The sequence below is a fragment of the Corvus kubaryi genome, unplaced genomic scaffold, assembly GCF_017639235.1.
Source record: "Corvus kubaryi isolate FWS band 111438036 unplaced genomic scaffold, C.kubaryi_AGA036_p1.0 37391, whole genome shotgun sequence".
NCBI lineage: Eukaryota > Metazoa > Chordata > Aves > Passeriformes > Corvidae > Corvus > Corvus kubaryi.
Window position 1 is genome coordinate 71,487 of NW_024581130.1, and position 25,222 is coordinate 96,708.

At 36.5% G+C, this 25,222-nt stretch overlaps 1 protein-coding gene across 1 annotated transcript in view; it reads left to right on the forward strand.

Annotated features, from left to right (window-relative positions):
- TMPRSS15 (transmembrane serine protease 15) overlaps nt 1-24,644 on the forward strand; it is a 51,114-nt gene extending 26,470 nt beyond the window's left edge. The window contains 13 exon segments of the mRNA XM_042037892.1: nt 745-886; nt 4,469-4,558; nt 5,724-5,849; nt 6,313-6,444; nt 8,827-8,937; nt 11,772-11,904; nt 15,792-15,887; nt 19,124-19,173; nt 19,557-19,731; nt 21,282-21,463; nt 21,671-21,766; nt 22,673-22,812; nt 24,468-24,644. Of these exon segments, the coding sequence (XP_041893826.1) occupies nt 745-886; nt 4,469-4,558; nt 5,724-5,849; nt 6,313-6,444; nt 8,827-8,937; nt 11,772-11,904; nt 15,792-15,887; nt 19,124-19,173; nt 19,557-19,731; nt 21,282-21,463; nt 21,671-21,766; nt 22,673-22,812; nt 24,468-24,644 (1,650 nt within the window).
- The last annotated feature ends 578 nt before the right edge of the window (nt 24,645-25,222 follow it).

The following is a 25,222-nucleotide window of genomic DNA, read 5'->3' on the forward strand; positions in this document are numbered from 1 at the left end:
TTTTGACACCACATGGTTAACAACTGACCTGACTTATCTGTAAACAACAGGAGGAGATTTATTCCAGACAATTCTTTCAACACATCTCTTTTGAAAACAATTTCATTTTATAGGTATTTGGGATGGTTTGTCCTGCTACAGTAGTTTTGATTGATTTCTGGCAAGCACTGCCAGAAAGATGCATTTAACATCTAAGGAAATAAATGCATCCGTGACCTGGCTGCATCAGATTTCCAGAAAATATGTGGTCATAACCTCCCCAAAATATGTAACCACATATGATCTCAAGAAGATTGCTATATGTATTTCACCAGCACGAATTCCTTGTTTGCAGGATTGCTTTAAATACGTGGATATTAAAGAACAGTACAGAACAAACGAGGTTAATTTCAGTTTTTCATGACATTAATTCAGGAGAAGTTTGGCCTGATGAGCAATGCAGAATTGTTTTGAAAATTACATGGATTTATATATAAAAAGGAAAGGTATTGACTATTTTTAAATAATGTTCATCATTTAAATGAAGAAGGTACTACATTCCTTAGAATGATCCACTCAGTTTGCATAGTGCTGCTTTGTTTTGTGAGGAATTCTGTCTCATCCCTGATGCTTTCCCCTGAGTGTAGCACCAGTGTAGCTTACAGTGGAAATAACAGCATTCAAGAAAAGACAGAATGACACAGTGCAGGAAGCTGAAAAACGTTCATTAAATCATAAAATTCTATTTTTTTCCCCTGAATTCAGGTTATTTTCGATGCCTTTAAAAGGAGTGGTCCCAGTGATATTGCCGTGGATGACATTGGCCTGACAAAGGGAAAGTGTAATGAAAATAATTATGTAGAGCCAACTGTGAGGCCAACTGTTGCTACCACGCCTTTAGTTCCTAGTAAGTAAACACTAAATCACTGTTGATTTCCTATTACTGTATTTGTGTATCAGTGGATCAGAATTTTCAGCCTCAATTTTATAAAAACCTCTCTTCAGAATTATAGAGTTATCTTCAGAGTAACATACTAAGATCCAGTTCCATGCCTCTCCAGACACATTGTACAACTTGATCCAGACCCTTCCAGCTGCAGAGCATTTTAGAGGAAAGTACATAGGTTTAAGCTTCCTCAAAACATTCCAGTTTCACAGAGCTAGCCAGGAAAATCTCACAGAGAAAAATAGAGAAAGTACCTGTGACCATCCTTACAAATCTGGATGACTTTTATAAGAGAGAAGAAAGATTGTATACGATGTTAAACAAGTCCGAGCACATTCAAAGCAAAAACCAATACATATATAAATAAAGCTTGTGGAAAAATCATTAAAATATCTCATGGGGCTTGCTTTGTAATTCATTCTGAAAGAGGATGAAATTTTGGGAAAAAGAATTTTTACAAAAGACCTATCCACACATGGCTTCAAATCATTAAAACAAACACTGAGCATGTTCCAGGATTGCCTCTTATTAGATTTACTGTGCCTTTTGAAGCACAGCTGGTTGCTCTCTTGACAGCATTTAGTAAATAAAAATGGCCTAAAATTAAAATAATAGTAAGACTGTTTGCGTTTTATTCACGTTGAAACACTGTATAATAATATTGTCGTTCTCTCAAATCTGTCACCTCCAAATCTACTGCAACAGGACAGGTAAGAAAACAAAACCTTCTAAATATAAGAGCAAAATGCAGTTTTAGAGCTCCATCATGAGACACAGTGAGGTAAAGTTCAACAAGGTGTGTCTGTCAGCAAAATTAAATTTTAATAGCAGCAGTAACTTCAGTCATAATTTCCCAAAATGAGTTTTGGAATTTATTTGCAGTTTTTATTGAAGTAATTTTGTGGAGAGATGCTGATGTCTGCCCCCTCCATCAATCCTTCAGGTGCTGTGGGTAAACACACCTCACAAGTTAGCACCAGTCTAATGATCAGGGGTAGAACAGCCCTGCGGTAAATAGTACCTGAATGATTCTGAAAAACACCAAAGGAATATCAAATTATAGATCTTTACCCAAAATATGCTGATAAAATTTTAATATTCAAGAAAAGGACATGTTAATATGGCTTATAACTCCTTATGAATGAGTTTAAAGAGATCCATGATACAAAAGGACAGTCCAAGCTGTTGCTGGCAAAAAAATAGCTTGTTTTCATAACTTTGTTGGGACATACTACTACATCCTATCTGTAACCTGATGAAAAAAAAGCAAATGCTTTCAATCATCTTCAAAGAAGTATGAAATTACTTTGATGAATGTGTACAAGCTTACTAACACTAATGGTTTCACTACAAATGTCATGTCCACAAACGAGACACAAAAGAATTTGAACTGAGTCAATTTCTTTTACTAGAATTAGAGCTTCAGTACAAGTCACTGGCATCATTCACAGTGCCACAAGAGTTCCTTGAAACGTAAAAAAGAATATTTTTGATGGTGGCATAGGGAAGCAGGATTTGCTTTTGTCCTTTGCACAAGACTGTCAGATTACACTTTCATCTAAAACAAATCTAAGATTGCTTTCATCTTTGTGTTAATAACCTGTCTTTTAACACAAACAATGGTGTGTAAATGACAGTGTAGATTCCACACTTAAGATGTGTATGTCAATATAAACTGAAGTTTTGGCCAAAGCACAGAGGAATTTATTTATGCATAGGTCATATATAATTTCTAAAGCGTTGAGAAAATCATCTGTTGTGCTCAACCAAGATTGTTGGTAGAGATTAATATTTGGTTCTCTAATGAGTAACAGGTGTATCAATAACTCCATATGAATTTGTGTTTCAAGATCACTGGAAATTTTTACATTTTTTCAAGACATGAGTGAATTCAATTTCTTCTCTCATTTCTCCATGCAAGACAAAGATCACTACTAGTGTGCCTTACATGTAGTCAACACTAGATCAGATTTCATATGCCGTGATGTTCCATTAAAAAAAGGCAACATCGTCTTTATCTGTTGTTCATGGTATTTATAGAGCAAATAATCTTCCTTGTGACCCATATGGCTGTAACATAACATACTTATTAGTCGGGGTGGGAATGTTAACAGTTCCTCTTTCTTTCCGAGAATTTGGCTTTTCTTTCCAGGAGGGATTGGTGAAATTGAAAATTCTAGAAGATGGCTGTTGTGAGGAAATTCCAGTTTTTCTTGGGGTTTTTTTTTGGTTTGTTTTTTTTTTTTTGAGCTTTCTCCCAGTGGGATTCAATGGTCAGACTTGGTAGGACTTGTAGACTATGCAGTCCCCAACCAAAGGGCTCAGAGTGTGAGATACTGTTAGATGTCATGGCATGCAAAATTTGAGCCAAAAGGGGTGTGGAGGAGACATTAAAATGTTAGCCAAAGTCTGCTAGTTAAGAAAAATATCAATTTTAATTCAAAGAATAAAACAAAACCAAAACAAAAAAAGGCAGGTAAATCTGTTTTGCTTTAACTACTATTTCCTGAAGCAAGTGGAGGAGCATTGTTCATTTTTCAATAAAGTAATTGTGAGCAACAAAAGTGGGAAAACACCAAAGTTCATTCTGATGGTTCATTCAACAATTCTGATGGCTAAAATAAAAATAAATAGTATTTCTCAATATCAAGTAAAGGTTTTGAACATGAAACTGACATATTTGGATGTAAACCACCATCAAAATTATATATTGAAATAGAATATTGAATATATAAAGTACAGTTAGCTGTGTCCATGTGTGTGAGTGCATGTATATGTGTGTAGACATATCCACAATATTTGCTTTTACAGAAATTTTATCAATTTTTGCCTATAAGTACATATACATCTTTATGACAAAGGTATTTCCTACTAGAATAGTTGTTTTAAGGAAAAAGCAAATGACTGTTTTAACAACCAACAGTGTTTAGCTGTAAAAGTTTTTGGGGTCCTGATGAAAACAAAATAATGGTATGAGGGGGTTGGGGGCTTTTGCTGTAAGTTTACTTGCTAGATGACAAAAAGAGCTTTAGATTTGATTATCTCTGCTGATGCTGAAAGAATAATTTCTCAACCAAAAGGGTGGTCAGGCATTGGAAGGGGCTACCCAGGGAGGTGGTGGAGTCAATGTCCCTGGAGGAGTTCAGGAAACAGCTGAACCTGCCACTCAGTGTATGGTCTAGTTGACAAGGTTGACAAGGTCTTGTTGATCAGTCAAAGGTTGGACTCAATGTTCTCAGAGGTCTTTTCCAACCTTAATGATTCTTTAATTCTAAGATTGATCAGGTAACAAGAAAAGCATACAAGCAAAGTGCATAAATTACTTAAATTCAGGGGCCTCTCTTGACATTTTCTAGCTTTTTTAATACTGTACTAGTAAATGAGGCAGATGACTGTGTCACATTCTTGTCTTCATATTTCTGTCATGTGCACAGCTTACAGACCAATAATCATGAAAATGACTTTTAAAAATTATCATTGTTACCTCAGATTGAAAAAGTAAGACAGTAAGTTAATTACGTTCTTAAATGTTTTGTTTTTCAGCTGACTGTGGAGGGCCGGTTGAACTCTGGGAGCCAAACAGTACATTCAGCTCTGCAAACTTTCCAAACAATTACCCTAATTTAGCTTCTTGTAAGTCATTCTTTTCCAAATCTTTAGAAGTTTAACCATATAAAAATAGAGATACTAAATCTGCTTTTCCAACTCAGACGCTGTCAAACAAAAAAACAGATCTAAGGTATATACAGCGGAATCTTCTAACTGCATTCTCTATGGTACTGAGCAGCAGCTAAGGAAACATGTGCCAGTTGATTAAAAAGGGATGAAGACAAGCATATTCCAATGGTATGAGTCCAGACAGGCCAATTCCATCCTGCCTATTATGTCAAATGCCTTTATGTCAATGCAGAGACACACAAGGTGATGAAAATTCCCATTTTACCATAACCTGGTGTATTTGCCAGGTTAATATCATCACTTCTGCTGTTAAACAGCTCAAGTTTTCTGGAGGCAAAGAATACGCGCATGCATTTTGTAAGGAATTCTGTCCTTATTGAATGATTCTTAACATATTAGTGAGAAGACGTTATTCTACAGATGTTACTTGATTTAGATTACGCTAGAGCTGGCAAAAGTGAATGCTTCAAGGTAGTACACTATGTGCTGTTGATGGATAAAGCGAGGAAGAGAGCTTTGTCATTGCTTCTTAATAAAATTTTAATTATTTATTCCTTCGGTCCTGGGGAATAGTGTTGAGATGGTAATCATAAGAGTTGTCATTTTGTGTTTCTGTTCTGCTTGAGATATGGCTCACATTTCTAGTATTCATTTCAAAGTTCCCAAGTGAGACTCCTACGAGTGAAAAAATACTTTTCATTCCATGAAAATATTTCAAATTGGTTGGTTTGGTTTTTTTTTTCACTTTCTGTACGAGATTTCCATAGTATCCACACCTAGATTAAATATGAGAAAGTATAGGCTAAACAGAAGAAAAGAGCTACTTTAACCTGAAAGACAGGCTCTGTGACTGATTATAAAAATTATCTTATGATCAAATGAGGCTTAAGTGTCATGACTATTTGTCACATTGTCACAGTCAGAAATGAACGAGCTTTACTACTTTAGGGAAACTCACAGCTTTTAAATACAAGATTTAAACTTCTTAATCTCTTGGGTGATTATTAATAATTTAGGAGAGACTTTTTCCCCCCAAAGCCCTTCAACACAAAAATGGCACAGTAAATTTAACTACTGAAAAGGTGATTTGTGTGTGTGTGTGTGTGTTACTATTTTCCAGGTGTGTGGTACTTGAATGCTGAAAATGGAAAAAACATCCAACTTCATTTTCAGGTTTTTGATCTGCAAACTATTAATGATGTGGTTGAAGTCAGAGATGGCAGAGGACCAGATTCCTTACTTTTGGGCAAGTAGCAGCAGTGGGTACTAAAATGAATGTAATCAGACAGCTAGAGGAAACTGAGGGACATAATATAAAGGAAATGAAATTCCTCTCATTTCATTCACACTTTTTGGGCCTCAGAAATTCAGAGGAAAAATTGAGAAAGCATACTCTATGTGACATCATGTTTCCAAAACATTTGCACACACTCAGCTCTCTGTGCAATCCGTATGAAACTGACTTCTCAGTAACTCAGACTGTTTATGTGCGTGGACAAACAGAAGGATAATCTTTTAGTTGAGCCTAATTGTTCTGAGCTGATTAGTCAAATCTGGTGCTGGGCTCTGACCATTGCAGTCTGAGAGCAGTTAGGTTTGGGGAAGCAACTACATCCCTGTGGTGGTAGTATTTGCTTTTGAACCCGAAACATTTTCAAATATATATGAACAAAATAGGCTGAATGTACTCATGTTTTCCTGGTGAATAGCTGTCTACACAGAGAAAGGCCCGCTGCCAGATGTCTTCTCTACAACAAACCAGATGACAGTGATCCTCCGGACGGACAGCTCTACAACAGGGAAGGGATTTCTTGCAAACTTTACTACTGGCTACCATCTAAGTAAGCATCTGAACCTTTAAGAGGTTATACCACTGGCCAAATATATTTCAGAAAGCGTGGAGAGTGCAAAGTGACTTTCAGCACTTGCTCAGTAGAAATATGCAAATGTTAAAGAGAAAAAGGCTGGTTACTCATCTGTACTTTGTATTTCCTGGCATGAAACGTGATGAGTTTGTTTCTTAGTGTAATTGGAACAATGTCTATATCATATGAAACTCTGTGATATTGTGTGGAAAATAGAGTCAGTATTTTGACCAAAATCTTTTCAGATATTAAGAGGGCAAATGCTAACTTTCCCTGTAAAAGCCCCAGGAAAAAACATCACTTCGTAAATCATTCCAGGGTGTCAATAATGTGTGTTTAAGTGCATTTCTAAATATTTATTATTGATAACATGCACTAGAAGAGAAAACTGTGTGTGGTAACTCTGATCAAATTTGCAATATGGTCCTTCTTGCATCTTTAAAAATTTGGTCTTCAGTGTGTGAATAATCTGAAAGAACTAGTCTCTTAAATATTTGGACAACAGTGTTTCTGGTTCCAGCCAGATCCCTTCTGAAAGACTCTTGATATTCTTGGGGATTGCAATTAGACTTGTCACTCATAATACAGCAATCAACCCTCCAAAAATATGCAAAATGAAGCGTAATGCAAATTACATGGAACAGCAATGTGCGTGACAGGACAAATAATTATACTAACTCTTGGCCAAATCTTGACTGAATTAATTAGAGACTTTGTATTACTTCTGTGGGAGTCTGACAGGAGAAAAACAGAGGGAAAAAAAAGCAGAGAGACTGTTGAGAGATCTGTGAAGTACCATGCACTTACATGAACAGAAATTCAACAAGGATCTAGGCTCATTTTCTTAACTACCAGAAATGGCAAGTTTCTCCCAGCTTGTTTAGCCAGTGGTAGATTTTTTATGAATTCACAGTAGTAATAATAATATTACTTTTCTTAATATTTTAAAAAACCTTCACCATTGGTCTACATTTGTAAAATTAACTCTGTTTATTCCCATTGTGCAAGACTGAGAGGTTGGTTTAGATGTACATATGACAATTTTGCTGCTTCTTGTTCTGCCTTCTCTATCATATTTGTTCAGTCCAACAACTCTGCCTTTTTTATCAGCTGGTTCAGCATCTTTGCTGGGCCAGACTTCCCCATATTTCGTAAAATGAAAATTAAGCTTAGCAAGGCAGAATTCTCAGAGTGGCCATTGCCAGTTCTGGTTAAATGTATTAAAAAATTTCCATTTGCAAAAGGATTATGCTTATTCATGATCTTTGCAGCCAAAGGACAGACTAATATCATTAGCATGCTGGCCTAAGGATAAAAGGATTGTCAGTAAATAAATTAACTTTAGAAGAAAAGCAGACTTTTCTTTGCATTTTATTTTTTTTTCTATGAAATATTGTTTTTTTTGAAAAGTAAGAACTACTTGAACAGAAGTAATTTTTGTCAGTATGCAATATAATAAAAACACTGTCATTATTCACAAAATTCTGTGAATAACTGTCATTAGTTATAGACATTGAATGTGTGAAAATCTGGTTCAAGCCTTTTATAAACCATATTCTTCCTCTTCCAATTGGTACAGGCCATGATGATTGATGAATGAATCATTTTATAAGAATATTAAAAAATCAGAAGTAAAGTAATTATCTTGCTTCAAATAAGACTTCTAGATAATTAAATATTTCTGTCTGAAAGTCCAGGAAAGTAAAAGAAACCATTTTTTGATGGAATTTAAGTTTATGACTGTATATTTCCTGTAAATGAATGAAGCCATTAAAAATACACTTGGGCCATAGAAAGAAATATAACTTAATAGTTACTCTCTCCCTCATCTGCTTTTATTGTATAACTGATTCTGAAGTAGCTTAATCCTATTTTCATGAATGCTTTCCTCATTCGTTCCTTTTACTTCTGTCTCTTCCACCTTTGCTCACAAACAGGTTTCAGAAGGAGACTGGGCTCTCATTGCTTCTTTGCTCGATTGCTTGACTTGACACACTTTAAGATCTTTAAAATTTGTGAAAGTGCTGAACATTTGAAAATTGACATCATTAGTCACTTTTGACAGGATTTGACTTTTCACTCCTATGTTTATCCCTTGCAAAAGAAGAAAACTACTAACTGAGCAACACTAACTTGAGCAGAAGCTACAAGGCAGAGTGCTATAGAACTTATTCTTAATTAGCTTCTATTTATCTGAAAATTATCTTTATTTTGAAAGAGACATGGATGGAAATGGAAAGAAATCAAAGGTTCTGGATACTATCTACACAATTTTCTTGAGCTGAACTGTAAGATCTCCTGTGAACATCAACCTTCCTCATAATTATGGATTAATTTTCCTTTCTTATTTCCCTTCAGGGGCTTGCACAGTTGATGAGCATCAGTGTGGCAGTGGGAAATGCATCCCGTTGCATAACCTGTGTGACAACGTACCTCAGTGTGAAGATGGCTCTGATGAAGCAAAGTGCAGTAAGCTTTCCTTCATACAAAGAAATCATAGAATCATTTAGGTTGGGAAAGGTCCTTAAGATCATCAAGTCCAACCGTTAACCCAGCACTGCCAAGTTCACCACCAAACCATGTCCCTCAGTGCTATGTCTACATGTCTTTTAAACTCCTCCAGGGCTGGTGACTCTGCCTCTTCAGCCTTCCAGGGCAGCCTGTCCCAATGCTTGACAGCCCTTTTGGTGAAGAAAGTTTTCCTAGTGTCCGATCTAAGCCATGCATATTTGGCAAGAATTGCCTAGGAAAACAGCACAGAACCTCAGCTAATGTAGAATGCTGCAGATGCATGCAGACCATGCCAATTTACACATCAATATCTCATTGAGTTTGTCAGGGCCAGGAGAACAGTCACTTTTCTGAGATAGTATATGGAATCTGATGAAGAACTCTGGAAAAGGTAGGAAGCTCCTCTGTGCTGAAAACTGTAGTTGCTCATAATGGCCTCAAAATTAAATGGAAACTCAACATATGCTTTTCTTCTGTATCCGTTTTATATTTCCAAGTTCTACCAATTGTTGCTGTAATTAATTTGAGTTCCACAGCAGAATAAACTCTGCAGTGCAGGGTAGAGAATAAACATGTCCTTGGTGGAAATTCTCCAACAGATTTGTGAGTGTGAAGCCAAAGTGTAACACATGGCACCCTCCAGCCCACCTGGACTCCGTAGAGTGAATGGATGGCACAGCTTCAAAAGCAGCATCCATTGCTCACTGCTATTCCTTAGTTCTCCAGTAAAGTGGTTATTTCCAAAATGCTTGTGTACAGCATATTAATTCATTTCACATAGCAGGGAAATAAGATTCTCTAAACCAATAATTTAAATGTAAAACTAATGCTTAAATAATGTTTGGCCTAGCACAGCAGTTAAACTGCTCTTTCTGACAATCTGCTTTGGAGAACTAATGGAAGATTTAAAAGTGGTATTTAAGCTTAGCACAATTCCTTTGTTTTAAAGATGTCTACTAGGAATCAGATATGTTTTTAGGTGCGTGATGACAGTCGTCATTGATTTCAACATTTTTTACATGCATGTATAGAAATATACATGGTATATGTAAATACATGCAGATAGATAGATAAATAGATGGATGAAGACACAGATTCACTTCTTAAATTAGTGCCATTGGCTATTTTGTTGCAAACATATTCTTCCTTTAAAATGTATAGAATAAAATTCCCTTCAGTTTCTTCTTAAGCAAAGAGAACTTGAATTTTTTTTTCCAGTCATTGCTAAAGATCTGAACAAAGTAACCATCACCTACATTAACACGATGTACATTTTCCCGAAGATTTATTTTGCCACTGATTGTCTATTACTTCATAACAAATTACCTCACATGAAAAGCCTGGAAGATTTGTTTCCAAAAACCCATTTAATCCAAACTTTGGCTAGATCAATCTATGTCTTAAAACAAAATGAAAATTCAATTAGAGACTCTCACATTGAGTCTTTCCAGTGTCCAAAAGCCTTGTTCATTTTCCTGAAACCAATTTCTTATCAGAAGTGGCAATTTGAACTAGACAAACTGTCTTTTCAAATTCCCCAGCTTTTGAAACTTCCAGCAACTGCAAAGAAATGGCATAATTATAAAATACATTATATCTGAATTAAGCAGTTGTTGGATGCTCAATGACTTTATTATTCCTTACCAATAATCTATTTGGAGAACATGGATTTGATGAGGAGAAAGGAAAAGGAGCTATAGTTCAAGTTCTCTCAAGAAGAGAGGTGTCTAAAGTAGTTTGGAGAAATCTTGCAGTGCATACAATTCTGAGATGTTTAAGAAGCTCAAAAATTTAATTTAATTTAATCTGAGATCTATCATTAATTAATCACTGTATATCACTTCTTTCATAAATGCACTCCAGGTGTCACAGAGGCATTTCTGAAAATCTAAATTTTTTATTTACTACTGTGGGTACTCTTTGTGAAAAAACTTTGGTGGAAAAAGGTTTTCTGCACAAGTAAGTTTTCTTAAAACAAAAATATTTTGATGGCCAATAAATGTCAGTGCATTGCATGCTTTTCTCTACATCACAATGGCAATACCTGTCATCTGCCTGAAATGCAGCTGTAGCTGCTAAGACATATATGACACTCTATTGACCTTCTTATTATATATATTTTTAATATTACATAATAAAATTCTTTTATATATATGTGTATATGTGAGATTCTGTTGGCCTTGTGATCCAACTTCCTTAGTCACTATGCCAATAGCATAAGACTTTTTACCTATAACTTAATCAGTTTCTGAATTTTTGTTCTGAATATCTTCTTTTGGGAAAAGTTTTTATAGAAGGACTGGTTTTCAGTGAGCTTTTATTATTAGCGTGAGTGTTTTAACTAAAGCTGCAATGAAAACAGTGAAAACTCATAGCATTTGGAACTGGACATCTATTTTTTTTCTGTCAACACTCATTTTAACCTTATTTCCAGTCAGTGTTACTGAGTATCATGGAGCTAGAGCTTTTTTGGAAATTATATAATGCTGACTAAGAAAAAAATGCATTATTTAGAGTTGATGGAAAATGTGCTGTTTATTGTCTATTTCTGAGATGTTTGCAAAATGCAAGGTATGAAACTCTCGTGTGGCAGAAATATAGGAGATAACAGTAGCATTTCCTTCCTGTGGGAACACAACATTCTGGAGATGCTGGGTTTATTGCCTCTATAATGCATTTTAACTTATTTTGTGTTCTTCATTTGCAATAATAAATCTCTTTACATTACATTTCTATTTGCTTGGTGTGGTTTGCCACCTATCCAAAATGCTTCTGCCCATTTTGTTCTCCAGTGAGATTACTCAATGGCTCTCTGAGCACCGAAGGGCTGGTACAAGCCAGGATTGGGAGGATGTGGCATCTGGCATGTGCAGATGATTGGAATGGAGAGATTTCAGACAGTGTTTGCCAGCTGTTGGGGTTGGGGTGAGTAATAAATATTCATTGTCCTTTGCAACTTGTTTGCTGATTTGTTGAGCGTATATTGGCATTTCCCCCCTCATTTTACTGTTGTATTCTCCAAAAAAGTGGCAAATGTATCTGTCTCTGTCAAGTGGAGTGCTTGGTGTGCCAACAAATTTGAAAGTTTGGCAAACTCTGTTTTGATGGCATTCAGTGCAGGATTGAGGACTCTGAACATGGGCATGAGGATACATACTGGAGAACATTGGGAGAGTGATGTGAGTGCATCAGTCTTTTATCACTTTATGTCATCATTTACATCTTCACTTTCATAAGAGTAGCTCAAGAGTAAAGCTGGAGCAGACAGCAGTCTTGGCTGCTCTGCTTTCGTACTGCAGCTGTTCATTCCAAGTAAAAATAATCCCTTGGATATTCTGCTACTGGGCTCCCAATAAATTTCATACCTATCACTAGATCTGAGCCATTGGGAGAGGAAATGGAATTTCTCTTGAGGAACACTTAGAGCAGGGAGGGAGGAGGGAAGTATATGACTGAAAAATAGATTTGGCTTCAGTCACTGCTTAGAAGAATTTTTGGGGGAAACATGGGGATTGTTGAGTGAGGGGATTTGCATTTTTCAATCTATGGTAAAATTTATGGCCTGCATTCTGGCCTTACTTACATCATGTGCTACTCCGCTGTCACCCACTGAATAATAATTAGCTTTCCTGCAGTGCTGAGGTTTTTACAGAATGTCACTCACCCAACTAAAAATCAAATTAAATTCTAAGCTTGCAATTCGTTATTTTGGTCTCTGACCAAAGAAAGATACCTACAAATCCATAGAAAGAAATATAACTTAATATTTACTCTCTCCCTCATCTGCTTTTATTGTATAACTGATTCTGAAGTAGCTTAATCCTGTTTTCATGAATGCTTTCCTCATTCATTCCTTTTACTTTTGTCTCTTCCACCTTTGCTCACAAACAGGTTTCAGAAGGAGACTCTGGGCTCTTCTGATAAATTAATTGTAGCAATTAAAGAGTTAGAATGACTTAGGAAAATATCAGTGTTATTTCAAAAATACTTCTAATTGGATGAATATGTGCTGGTTTGTTGTTTTATTTTTACTTTTTTGCTTTAGATAGGTACTGAGTTTACATAAATATCAGATAGCTACATGCACAAATCCTGACTGTAATTTATGTATGCATGCATGTAAGAACATACAAAGCATGTTTAAATGTGCTTCTGGTCAAATACCTTGCTCTTTAGAGGCCTTTTTCCTCTGATTCTTTCCCCCCCTGCCCTGCCTCCTTTCTCTCCTGGACAGGAGTAATTTTGTGGTCTATTGATTTAAATGACATATTTGATAAGCTTCGACAAACTTTGTCTTCCATGGTACTATACCTCTTAAAAATTACCTCATGCTTTTGTCTCCATAACATTCTGTGGCAATACCTTTCAGGTTGTCTCTATAAACTACTCAGATGCACTTGCTAAAAATGTTCCTATTAAGCTTCCTAGTTATTTCTTACTAATTCCATTTCTCAGTTCATGACATATTCCCATGGTCAAGAAAAAGTATTTTTAAACCTAACTTGTATCACATTTTTGTAACCTGGGTGCTACTGCAGTTACTGATCCTGCAGCACAGGATAAAATTCTCATATGTGTGTGTATGTATTGGTATATGAGTAGGTGTGTATATATATATATATATATATATATATGTGTAACTCCTGTGAGTATCACACAATTCTCACAATTCTGCTTTCCTTGAACCCCCCTGTTGCAGCAGATTTGTTAACAAGTGTCACCATATTTGTTACTAAATGGATGTTTGCAATAACAGGTCCTGAGCAGGCCATAGCTCATGCTCCTACACTGAATTACAGCCTAGAATCATGCTTTATTAGAGAGACAGGCTAAGGCTCATCTAGGACAATTTACTTTTGCTGTTAATTGCTTATACATTTGCTAGTCTCACTTGCTGTTTAATTTATGAAAAGGACTGAGCTGACAGGAGTCCTGTATCATATCCTGATTATTTAGGTAGCTGGGCTAGAAAGTGCAGTGTTCCTCACAGGTTCTAATAACTCGCACGTGTGAATCCTTTTGCCTCCATTTTTCAGATACGTGACTGTTGCGTTTGTGATTTACACCAAACAGGAAGCCAGTCTGGGGACATGCTTATCTCTGCATCTACAAAATACACCTTAGGCAAATAATTTACAAATCTTTTTAACGAGTCTGGGGTGCAAGATGAACAAATTGATGCTCTGGAGAAGTCTGAAAATAATCCTTTTCTCAGTTTGCACTTGTATCTGTGTGCATCTGGCAGCACTGCTAAAATTTGAGTCTTATCAATATCTTATTTCCTGGAACCAAGAAAATCACACACTGAGCTTTTCACCATTCCATTGGTCAGATGCAAAACAATCCTGTTTCCCTGGGACCAGAGCCAGCTGGGTCTTTGCTGAACTGTACCCAGGAATACGGGTAGACCTGGCAATTTTGTCACACCCAAAAGTCCAACAAGACAGAGAGTTTAGCCTTTACTCTAAAACCCTTAATTCTATTTTCTTCATGAACATGCAACTTTCTTCAGAAGGAAGTGAGTTCCTGGGAATAATTTCCTCGTCTCAGCAAAGTTTTTCATCATAGAATTTGACTCTGCCTACCCAGCTTGGCACTTTACTGCTCTCAGACTGCCTAAAAGGCACTTCCGGGCTGAGAAATGCAGCAGTAGTGACTTTCCCAGCAGGTGGATCATACAACTCTCCTGGTGGCAGAGCTGGGTTGTTGAACACCTCTTTACTCCAGACTCAGCTGATTTGCAGGCAGATTCCAGACTTCATCCTTCCCAGGAGAGTGAGATTTACTGCATTTGAAGAGAAGGAATGGTACAGGTGCTCCCTGTGTATTACACCTGCACAAATGATTCTCTTCTTGCTCCTGAGATGTGTAAGGCTAAAGGGCCAGATGGGAGGCTGTCACCCCCCAAAAAATTATGCAGTCTGACCACAAGAATCTTTTTTCCCCATGTTTCCTCAAGGGAAAGCAAATATGTTTCATGGATATGTTTTCCAAACTGGTCATACAAAGTATCACAAAGTATATGATGCAGAATGGGCTATAAAGAAAATCTGGATATGGGTTCTAAATGTCAAAACAATTTATCTCACCAACAGTACACAGAATTCTTAGTTCAAAAAGCCATTGCTATCAAAAAAAAAAAAAAAAAAAATTAACTGGATGACCTTTAAAGGTCCCATCCAACCCAAACTGTTCTGTGATTCTGTGACTCTATGACTACATCCCACTCCCACTCACTAGCAAACATGACACTATTGACTTATTCCACAGCAATCTTGATTTCAACAGATCTATGAGGTGAAACTTAACTTTTTTTTTTTTTACTTACATTCTTCATGATACAAAATGTAATTTCATTTCCTTTCTAGACAGTATGATATAAATGTAACTGCACCCCTCAAAAAAAGCAAGACTGTGATACCCCAAGGTTCAGCTATTACTGCCGTTTGGTGTACTAAGTTTTAGCTCCACACACTTAACAACTGGTATTGCAAACCCTTCACTGTGGCACAGAAAAGCCAAAATTAATATTTACTGCTGTCAAAAGAATTAATTAATGTCTCTTTCAATATTATTGTAGCATTAGAGAACTTAGAATAAGATGCAAGACTGGAAGTAAGTAAGTCACATTTTAATCCAAATGAGTTTCAAGTCTCAAAAATGTCCTGCTAAAGGGTCATTATTTCAGGGGGAAAAAAAAAACAACCTACCAACCTGATGTTTATTCTGCCAGTATAACGATTTCCCTACTATTGCTCCACTGGTGGAATAGGGTAAATACCTAAAAATATGCATGTGTCTTTTTGTCCCAGGGATGCAAATATGTCATCAGCTGTATTATTCACTGGAGATGGCCCATTTGTCACCATTGCTAAAGGAGGTAACCACAGCCTAATTTTCACAAAAAGGTGGGTACAGTGAGGTTTCTTCCTCATACAAATGATGGCTTTAAGTATGGTGGTGATTATTTATGCACTAATATGTAGCTCAAATTAATTGAAGTCTTCATCTGTTTACTGTGGAAATTATATGCTCTTTTAACAAAATATTTCTTATCTAGAAATATATGACTACATAATACAGTAGAATTAAGACTACCTATACATAATATAGAAGAGTTAAGATGGAGTGACATTCACCCACAGTTACAGAGTAGTTGTCACAGTAGGTTCTCTCTGTAATCAGCAGAGAAAAATAAGCACTCCAAAATGTGATCCATCAAGGCATCTCTTAAAATACAATGAGTCACACTCTATAATCCTCTGGCTTTATTGATACAGACTTTGGATACTGTGAGGAATGCTAAAATAAGCCATCCACAGACAGGTATCAATATTTAAACAAACTAGCCCACTCAAAAAATGGCTTCTGGATTTGTCTCCACATTTACAAGTGAATTATTTGATTACATGATCCTCAGAATACATTTGATTCTATTCTAACCTTTCTCAGCCCAAATAACAGCTGAAGTGATTCTGAAGGGTGCTAGGAACTGGTGGTTTCTTGTAGATTAAATGAAAACGTGATGTTAGCCCAGGATTATGTCCTCAGGAAATTGTGGGATTTACAGTACAACTCCCAAGGAGAAAGGCTTGCCATCATCAATTTGAAGAATTTTAATGACTTAAATTACTTTTTTCTGCTTATTAGAGGGTTTACTGTACAAATTTTTCTGGATTTCTACCAGAAACACTGAGCCAGAAAATTACTGTCTAATTGCTAAAATGCTGGAACCATGTTGAGGACAGCAAGAGCCCAGGTTCTTTCAGTTTCCCTTTATAAACATACCACATAGTAATAAATCAGGAGAGACTTCTTAGTTTCCTATGGTCTATTATTTTGTCTACAGGAAAAAAAAAAAAGTTACATTTTATGTTCTAATTGTACTCTGTTAACCCCAAATATTTATCATTCTCACTGGTGGTGAAAGTATCTTAAACTAATGGAATATCATTGGAGGCTATTTTGCTTTTTTTCTTGAGTGAATGTCTAAACCAGCATTGCCACAAGACATCTTGAAGAGCAGTAATGATTTAAAGATGTCTTCTGTTAATATCTATTTAACACTAAAAGTGATTAAAGCAGGAGAAAATGGAATAAGTTCATTTATCTTAGTTGTATTTCTGTTGCAGAAATAGGTGTCTTCTCCCATGTTTCATCTGGACAGCTGACAGGAATAATTTTGCAGGGTGGAATGATTACAGATTCACACATGGATTTTGTACATATAACAAATTATAGAAAGATCACACAGATTTGATAATTTAAGCAAGTGAATTCATTAACCCGTAATCTAATTATAAAATGTACTTCTCACATTGTCTTTGGTTTTTATTCAAGTGCATCCACCATTGAAACAAAGGAGGGCACATATAATAGGGTTTGAAAGCTGCAGTGACAGAGACAGCAAAATAATTCTCTGGTGCCCTTAGGTAATGTGATTTTTGGCAGGATAGTTTTGTGACAGCCCCAAATCCTGCCTTTTAGATACATGTGAGCAGATTCCACAGGGACAATTGTTTTTGCCAGTTCTAAGTGAAGATCATGCTCACAGATATCCTAAGTACTCCAGATTTCTGCCTGGCGTGCTGCTTGACAGCTGACACTCAGAGAGGCACAGAGGAGGGTGTTCAGCACAAGCCTCTGCTGCCTTTTGGCCTCTCCTGTGCTGACCAAGAGGCAGCTGAGAACTGTTGGGCTAAAGTGCAGGCAAGGAAGTGCTTTTCCTACTGGGAGCTAGCTTCACAAAGAAGAAAAAGCAGAGGCCAATGAAGCAATTTCTACAAAAGCAACCAGTAGGGACCAGCAACTCACTTTACACTGAAAAAGTAAAATTATAGGGACAAATCTGACATTTTTATGGTTAGTTTGGGTAGTTTATGCATCTACCTATGGGAAAGCATAGGACCAGATAAAAAGATAAAAGACCTAATATGCAGCACCACTGACCACCCTTTGAAACCCTATGAAGGCATCGTGGGAAAGGTATTTAGTTGCTACAAGGTTTATGCAGAAGATGACATTGGTTTCCTGGGGGTTTATGCATTTCTGGTTGTCCTTGATGTTTGTCTGGTTATGAAGGGACACCCTTCTGAAGTCAATACAGATCTGAATACAAGTCACAGAAATTGGTTTCCACTTTTTAAATTACACCTTTAAAAATAGGTACCTACCTTGAAGTGGAAAATGGCAATGTGGGACTATTCAGGGCTGGAGGAATATCTCATTTGCACCTCCCTATAGTGAAGGTTTAATTGGGGAGGGGGTAGGTAGTTACAGTTCCCACTGTACTTCTTTTACCACTATGCCATTGGGAAATTACTGGGTCACATCTCACAGCAGATACCAAATTTTAGAGCAAACACAGTGAAGTGCATCATTCCCCATCATGTTTAAAGTATCCTTCACCTTTTCCATTTAAAAATAGAATGTGGAAATGCCCACTGGAAACAAACTGTTAGAAGAGTTTGGTTTCCTATTTTCCTCTAATTCGTGGTTCTATTTGTATCAGATTTGAATTGCTAGCACATACACTGTCCCAAGTGTTTCAGATTCATTACAGGCTATGAACATAATATTGAAACCTCTGAGTATCAGAAATGCTTGAGCAGCTTTCATCTGTGATCTTGCGCTCTTCAGACTCTGGCTTTATATCTCTGCTAAATAATTTCTAACCTAGTATATGCAGCTATGTATTTTACAGCAATATTATTCAGCAATATAAAACTAACCTCTTAAATTCTTTGGCCACACTGATCTCTAGTGGTAAGGCATTGAAAACATCTCAAAAGGTAGGAAAAAATACCGTAGGCAGCTATAACTTTATTGCAAATCTGTCACGGACAGATGACTGATTTCCCTAAAACACGAGTCTACTTTTATTTCCATAATATAAACCAATTAAGTACTCATTGAAGAGGAATATGTACATTTAATGTTGTATAGCATATAATGTTGCATATTTAAAATATAATTTAAACAGGTAGCATTAGTTATTATACTTCACAGGTTGATATTGCTAAAGGAATGTACTTTTATATATATGATTATATAAATTTCTCTCTCTGTGTGTATGTGTATCTATTTGACAGTCAGAGTTATTTGGTGTGCAGATACTTATGATTTAATTGCACTTTCATTCTAGAGAACAGTGTTTGGACAACCTGGTGGTTCATCTGCAATGTAACATTCAGTGTAAGTACACAGAATACAGGAATATTTCACAGAGACATCAAATTGTTCAGATCATAAAGCCTAATGTTTATAGCTTGAATAGAAAGGTTAGGGAATGGACTATAAATGCTATACTCATGATGATATAAACACAGGAAAATTTAGTCTTCACTTGATGTCAGTGTTAAGTGTACACCAGAGATGGACCTGTAGCAAAAACATATATAAAATAAATGTATAAAAATTCCAGAAGGTCTGAGGAAAGAAAACATTCCAGAGTATTTTTGAATAGCAGTTCAGATTCTAGGAAGCCTATTTTTTCCAAGAAATTGACTAGTCTAATGAAATATGTTACATCCCCTTTATTTTTTATTTTATTTAATTTTATTTTGCTTTAATCTTAGCTTGTGGAAAACACCTGGTAACTCAGAATAATCAAACAAGAATTGTAGGTGGAAGTGACGCCAGAAGAGAGGCTTGGCCTTGGATAGTTTCACTCCATTTTAATTTCCAACCTGTTTGTGGAGCTTCCCTTGTCAGTGATGAGTGGCTGGTGACAGCAGCACACTGTGTATATGGGTAATGTTCTTTTATGTGCAAGCTCACTAAGGAGGCATCAGATTATGAACAAATTGTGACACTGATATGAAAAATTAACAACTAACGGTTTAATTACCACATTTTGAATCACTTGTGGGCTTTACTTTCTGGTAAATCCTCAGTCCTTACTTTAATGCAGAGAATCACAGAAACTAAGCAGCCTTTCCTGAACAATAAGGAATTGCATTTTAAATTTTTAATACTGAGCATTGGTACTTAATCCATAATTATTGTGAGCCTCCATAAATTAGGTGATCCCCACCAGTGGTATAAAGGGTGACATCATATCCCATAAAGTAAACCCAGAATTCCTGCTGTATATTATCATGGATTGATCAAGATTTACTGTGCATCACTGGAATGAATCTTGATTTATGTGCATTGATTAGGCAATATTGGATATCCTCTTGATGGTGCTATTTTTACCATTCAAAGAAGTGATGCATATTTAATATTTTCTAGGATTTGCTTTCATAATAGCTACAATAAAACAAGTGTTGTAAAAGACATACAGAAACTGGAATGGCAAAAAGAAAATTAATATTCAAAATTACAGTAGAGCTTTCATTACAAATAGCTAAATAGTAAGGCAGTGGAGACTGTGCCAAAATATTAATGCTGCCTCATGGCATGACAGGAGCTACATTCCACACAAAGTCACTGAAATGAAAAGGATCAAGCCCTCTTAATTTCCACACAATAAATCCACAATTGTCTTGATACTTCCTTTTCACTTGAATCGCCTTTATATTTTCACCTAAATCTAATTTTGTCATCTTGCCTTTGCTAGAATTTTCCTAAATTGAAGCTTGCCACTCCATGTCTTCCGAACATTAAACACTCCTAGTTTAGAACAAAAGAACATCTTGATGTCAAACCAAAAGAGAAGCAGAAACCAATTCAGTCCAACAATCAGGCTGAAAATGTACTTTTTAAACCATAAAGTGATTGATTAAAAAATAGCGAATATTTAACTTCTCAGACAATTACAGCCTCAAATCAGCATATGTAGAACAGGAAAAAAAGATGTAGATTATTCCATATTTTGTCTTAGCATATCTTTCTTGATTTAGATTTAAAAAACTAAGAGACCAGTTTCCTATGAGCTGCAGCATTTCCAACAACATCTCAGTCCTATTATTCTTTAGACATTCCATTACCATTTTCTAACTGGGACCAATATTAATTGCCTGCTGGGCAGTCAGCAGTATTCTTCATAGTGCTTAAAAAGCCATGGTAATTTAGTTAATGTATTTTCCTCCTCTACACCACCGTCTGATTAATTCATTATAAATAATGCATTACAAGTTCACCATAAAGAAATCAGCAACTTATATCTGCAGCGTGGATGTTTAAGCTGGTGATAGTCTCATGGAATTCTATGCACATCTACTCTGTTCTGTTTATTTGACAAAACATGCAAATGCTATGGATTACTGCGAGGCTAAATATCAGCATTTTATCTAATACATGTTTTTCAAAACTCTCATTAATTACTCCTAATTGTGAATACTCCTTGAAACTTGTAGGAGACAATTAAAGCCATCCCGCTGGCAAGCCGTTCTTGGCTTGTACGTTCAATCAGATCTGGCACAGCCTTCAACAGTGGTGCGAAACATCGACAGAATAATTATGAATCCTCATTACATGAAGCAAACAAAAGATAGTGATATTGCTCTGCTGCACCTTCAACACAAAGTGCAATATACAGGTGAGTTTTTATTTTCCAAAAAAACCCATTTATTCTATTATGCAAAACCGTGCTAAGCATATGGGGGAGGTGGGGAGTCCACTCAGTACTTCCTGGATATCTTGGCCAAAAAGTGGGTTTGAATGAATGAACTTTTTCTGTTCTGACTTCATCAAAATCTGAATACAGGGAAGAGGTTGAAATTGATTGCTTGTTTCTCATTCACAGATTACATACAACCTATCTGCCTACCAGAAAGAAATCAACAGTTTTTGCCAGGAATTAACTGCTCCATTGCTGGCTGGGGAGATATTAGGAATGAAGGTGGGTCGTCTGCTTGGAAAACTCTGACAGGCATGGACCTGTGAAGCAAAGCTTGTTCCTATTCCACAGGAGTTGCTAAGGTCAAATAGTTTAGAGAGCTATTCTTCCATATGAAAATGTAGGAATTATTCCACTCTACTATTCCTTCTCTGAAGCAAAATTATAGTTAAAACATATTTATTAGAAGAAAACATGCATATCTAAGCTCATTAGGCTATGAATAAAGCTTATTACATCCACTTAGAAGTTATAATGACTACTTTTCTCAACATGAAATATGTACATCTTGGTTCCAGATATTGGGTGGGGGAAGAAGATGATTAGTCTTTCTGACAATGTGCAAATGATTTTCCCTAGAAGTCAAGAAAACTGACTGCAGTGTGAAATGTATGTTCTCTTTGTATGCCATATGCTCCAGATTTGGAGACTCTCTGAAATAATAAACATGCCATTTCACTTCCACAGTGGAATACATTGACTTCTACATTAAATTGCATTTAAAATTTTTGGTAGGAATTAATAAAAGAAATTTTTATAAAAACTTCAAATAACCAAAGTTACACAATGAATCGTGAGGAAACACAGGACAACTCACGTTCCTAAGCCTTTAATCATCCCTTAGATCTCCCCACAGTGAGTTCATATTCATCGATTTTAGTAATCTTGATTTAATTATGACAAAATTCAGTCCCATTACACAAATGAAAGATGGGATTCAGTTAACGAGCCCTGTTTCCCAGTGACTGTGTTACAGGGGCATAAGCCTGAATAGTACAGCAGTAAGGCAGGGATTCCTACTGCTCAGGAGCATGCTGAGCATGCTGGAACAGGAACAAAACCATCAGTGTTCCCAGCGGGATGTAGGTATTTAATGCCACAGGTAAATGTACTTTGTATTTTCATCAGGTCCCCCTTCAAATATATTGCAAGAAGCAGAAGTCCCTCTCATTTCCAATGAAAAATGCCAACAATGGTTGCCAAAATATAATATTACTGAGAATATGCTCTGTGCAGGATATGACACGGGAGGAATAGATTCCTGCCAGGTAAGTAGAATCAACTCATTTCCACTGCTGGCATAAACCACATCTAGTTACTGAATAAAATGCTCCCTGATCCTCCCCTTATGAAAATCAGAACAATCCCTGTCCATGAATGTCATTTCTACACACAATATTTTGCCCATTTAATAATTTATCAAGATACAAGTTTAACTTTTTTGTTGTGTGTGTGTCATCTTGGCATAAACAACCTTGGAGGGAGATAAATATGACGACTGGAAATTTTCTGCATTAAGCTTTGAATAATTCCTGCTGAGTAATTCCATGAAGGAGAGAAGCACATGCTTGAGGAAATGCAGAGAACAGAGAAATAAATACCAAATAGACTGAAGTCTCAGAAATGCTTCATTAAGGGAGAGAGAGCAAAGCTGCTTTTCCCCTGTAGACTCTGGAGGTCTTTCCTAAGTGGACACCACAGTATTTCAGAGAGGCTGCCTTTCTGCACTGATATACGTTCTTGTGGGTTTAGTTTTTATCCATTCCAGCTCTCCTTATAACACACTGCTTCTCTTTGAGGATGTACTCAGAGTTGGCTGCCACATGATTTTTCTTCCAGCAATATGGAGTCTGTGGCATGGAGACTGGCTGGCTTTCCTCAAGCCTGATGAGGAGCAGCCTCACATAATTCCTATTGCCTTGCCCTCCCAACCTAAGCCTTCACCAGGTGCCTTGATTTTGCCTAGTTTAGTCCAGAACAAGGACTGTGTTCAAGCCTAATGTCCTTTCCCCTGATGGCTTTCCTCTTACCCTTTTTCCTTCTGAACCTTATACTGAAAAAACCCCCAAACAAACAGTGTAGCACCACAGGCTGATTCAGAGTACAAGTGACCAGCACTGTGATCAATGACCAGTCAGCCATGAGCAAAGATGAGCAAGTGAGTCCTGATAGCACATCCCCCTTTAGGCTGCTGTCACAGCCTTTAATGCTCTGGGATGCCCTAGAGTTATGGGCAGAAGTATTTTAATGGCTGAGTCCTTGCAGAATTCTCTAGTAAAGATCCTTTCACAGGGCCTGAAGAAGACACAATTAATACTGGTTCAACTAACTCGACAGACAAAGCAAAATAGTTGTTGTTCTCTTTCTCGTCAAAACAAGATACCCATGGCTGACTCATCCCCACTCAAGCTAAATCAAATTCAGTCCCTATTGCAATGCTACATCTGCTAAACTATTGAAAAGGAGGTGAGAGGAAAGGACACCTTCTCTTCTGGCAATCTCATTATTTTGTTCTCTAAATTTGAAACTGCAGAAGCTCTGGGGTGACTGAAAATAGAACTGTGTTTTGGCTGAATACATTCAACTGAAAAAAAATCTTCCACATTTACCCAGGCTTTGTGAAATATGAAGGGCTGAACATAAAAGGAATAAGATTTTTTAAAAAATCACTTGAAGCTCAGTCCTGTATTGCAAAACTGATGAGAGCCTAAGGTCACATCATTTAAAAAATAAAGAAAAAAAAATAGATCGTTTCAAGATTTTTTTTTCACATGGAAATATTTCTATTGCTTTCACTTCTTGGTGCCTAGGACATACAGGAGTACAGCATCTATGATAAGGAACAAAATAAACCAACATCATAAACAAGCTCTGCTTCAGAGTTAACACTATTTACTTTTAACTTTTGAATTTCTTATTGCAGGGGGATTCAGGTGGCCCTCTGACATTCAAAGATGGGGACAAGTGGTTTTTGGTTGGTGTAGTATCATTTGGCGAAGGGTGTGCACTTCCCCAACGACCAGGAGTGTACGTTCGAGTCACCATGTTTGTGGACTGGATCAAAAAAATCATCTATTAGCTTGATATTTTTCAAATATAGAAATGGAATTCAAATTAAATGTTGATGTTGAGATGTTGAAAGTAAGATATTGCATAATGATGTAAACTAGGCTGCCATTTCAGTCCCAGAGAGAAACCGAATAAAAATGTTCATCTTTGAGGAAAACATTGGAGGACTTCTGTTTGTTAATAACACCCATTTCCAACTGAGCATGATATTTCAAAAGAGATGCTGTGGTTTTGCTAATAAATAGTTTTGTCATTTTACTTTTTGTTTTATATAAGATCTTAGGAAAACTGATTCTTTGAACATCAGTGCATTAACTGCACAATGGAAGGCTTTACAAAGCATGGGCAGTAAAAAGGGTTTGCAAACTGTAAATGCTTTAGTGGAAAAGAATGAAAATTATTAATATCAGGTGAAATATTATCTGGTTTATATTTTTAAATTGTGTTTTTCAATGTGCAATTTCATATTAATGCATAGTCAACTCTTTCCAGCAATCTCTCTGCATATCAAACTGAAGATGTATGTTACCTCTTTAAACTGGGCTCACGAGAGTTCCTCTGCCTCGCCTATTACAAAAAGCTCTGGAATGAGGTTTGTGGATTGTGCAG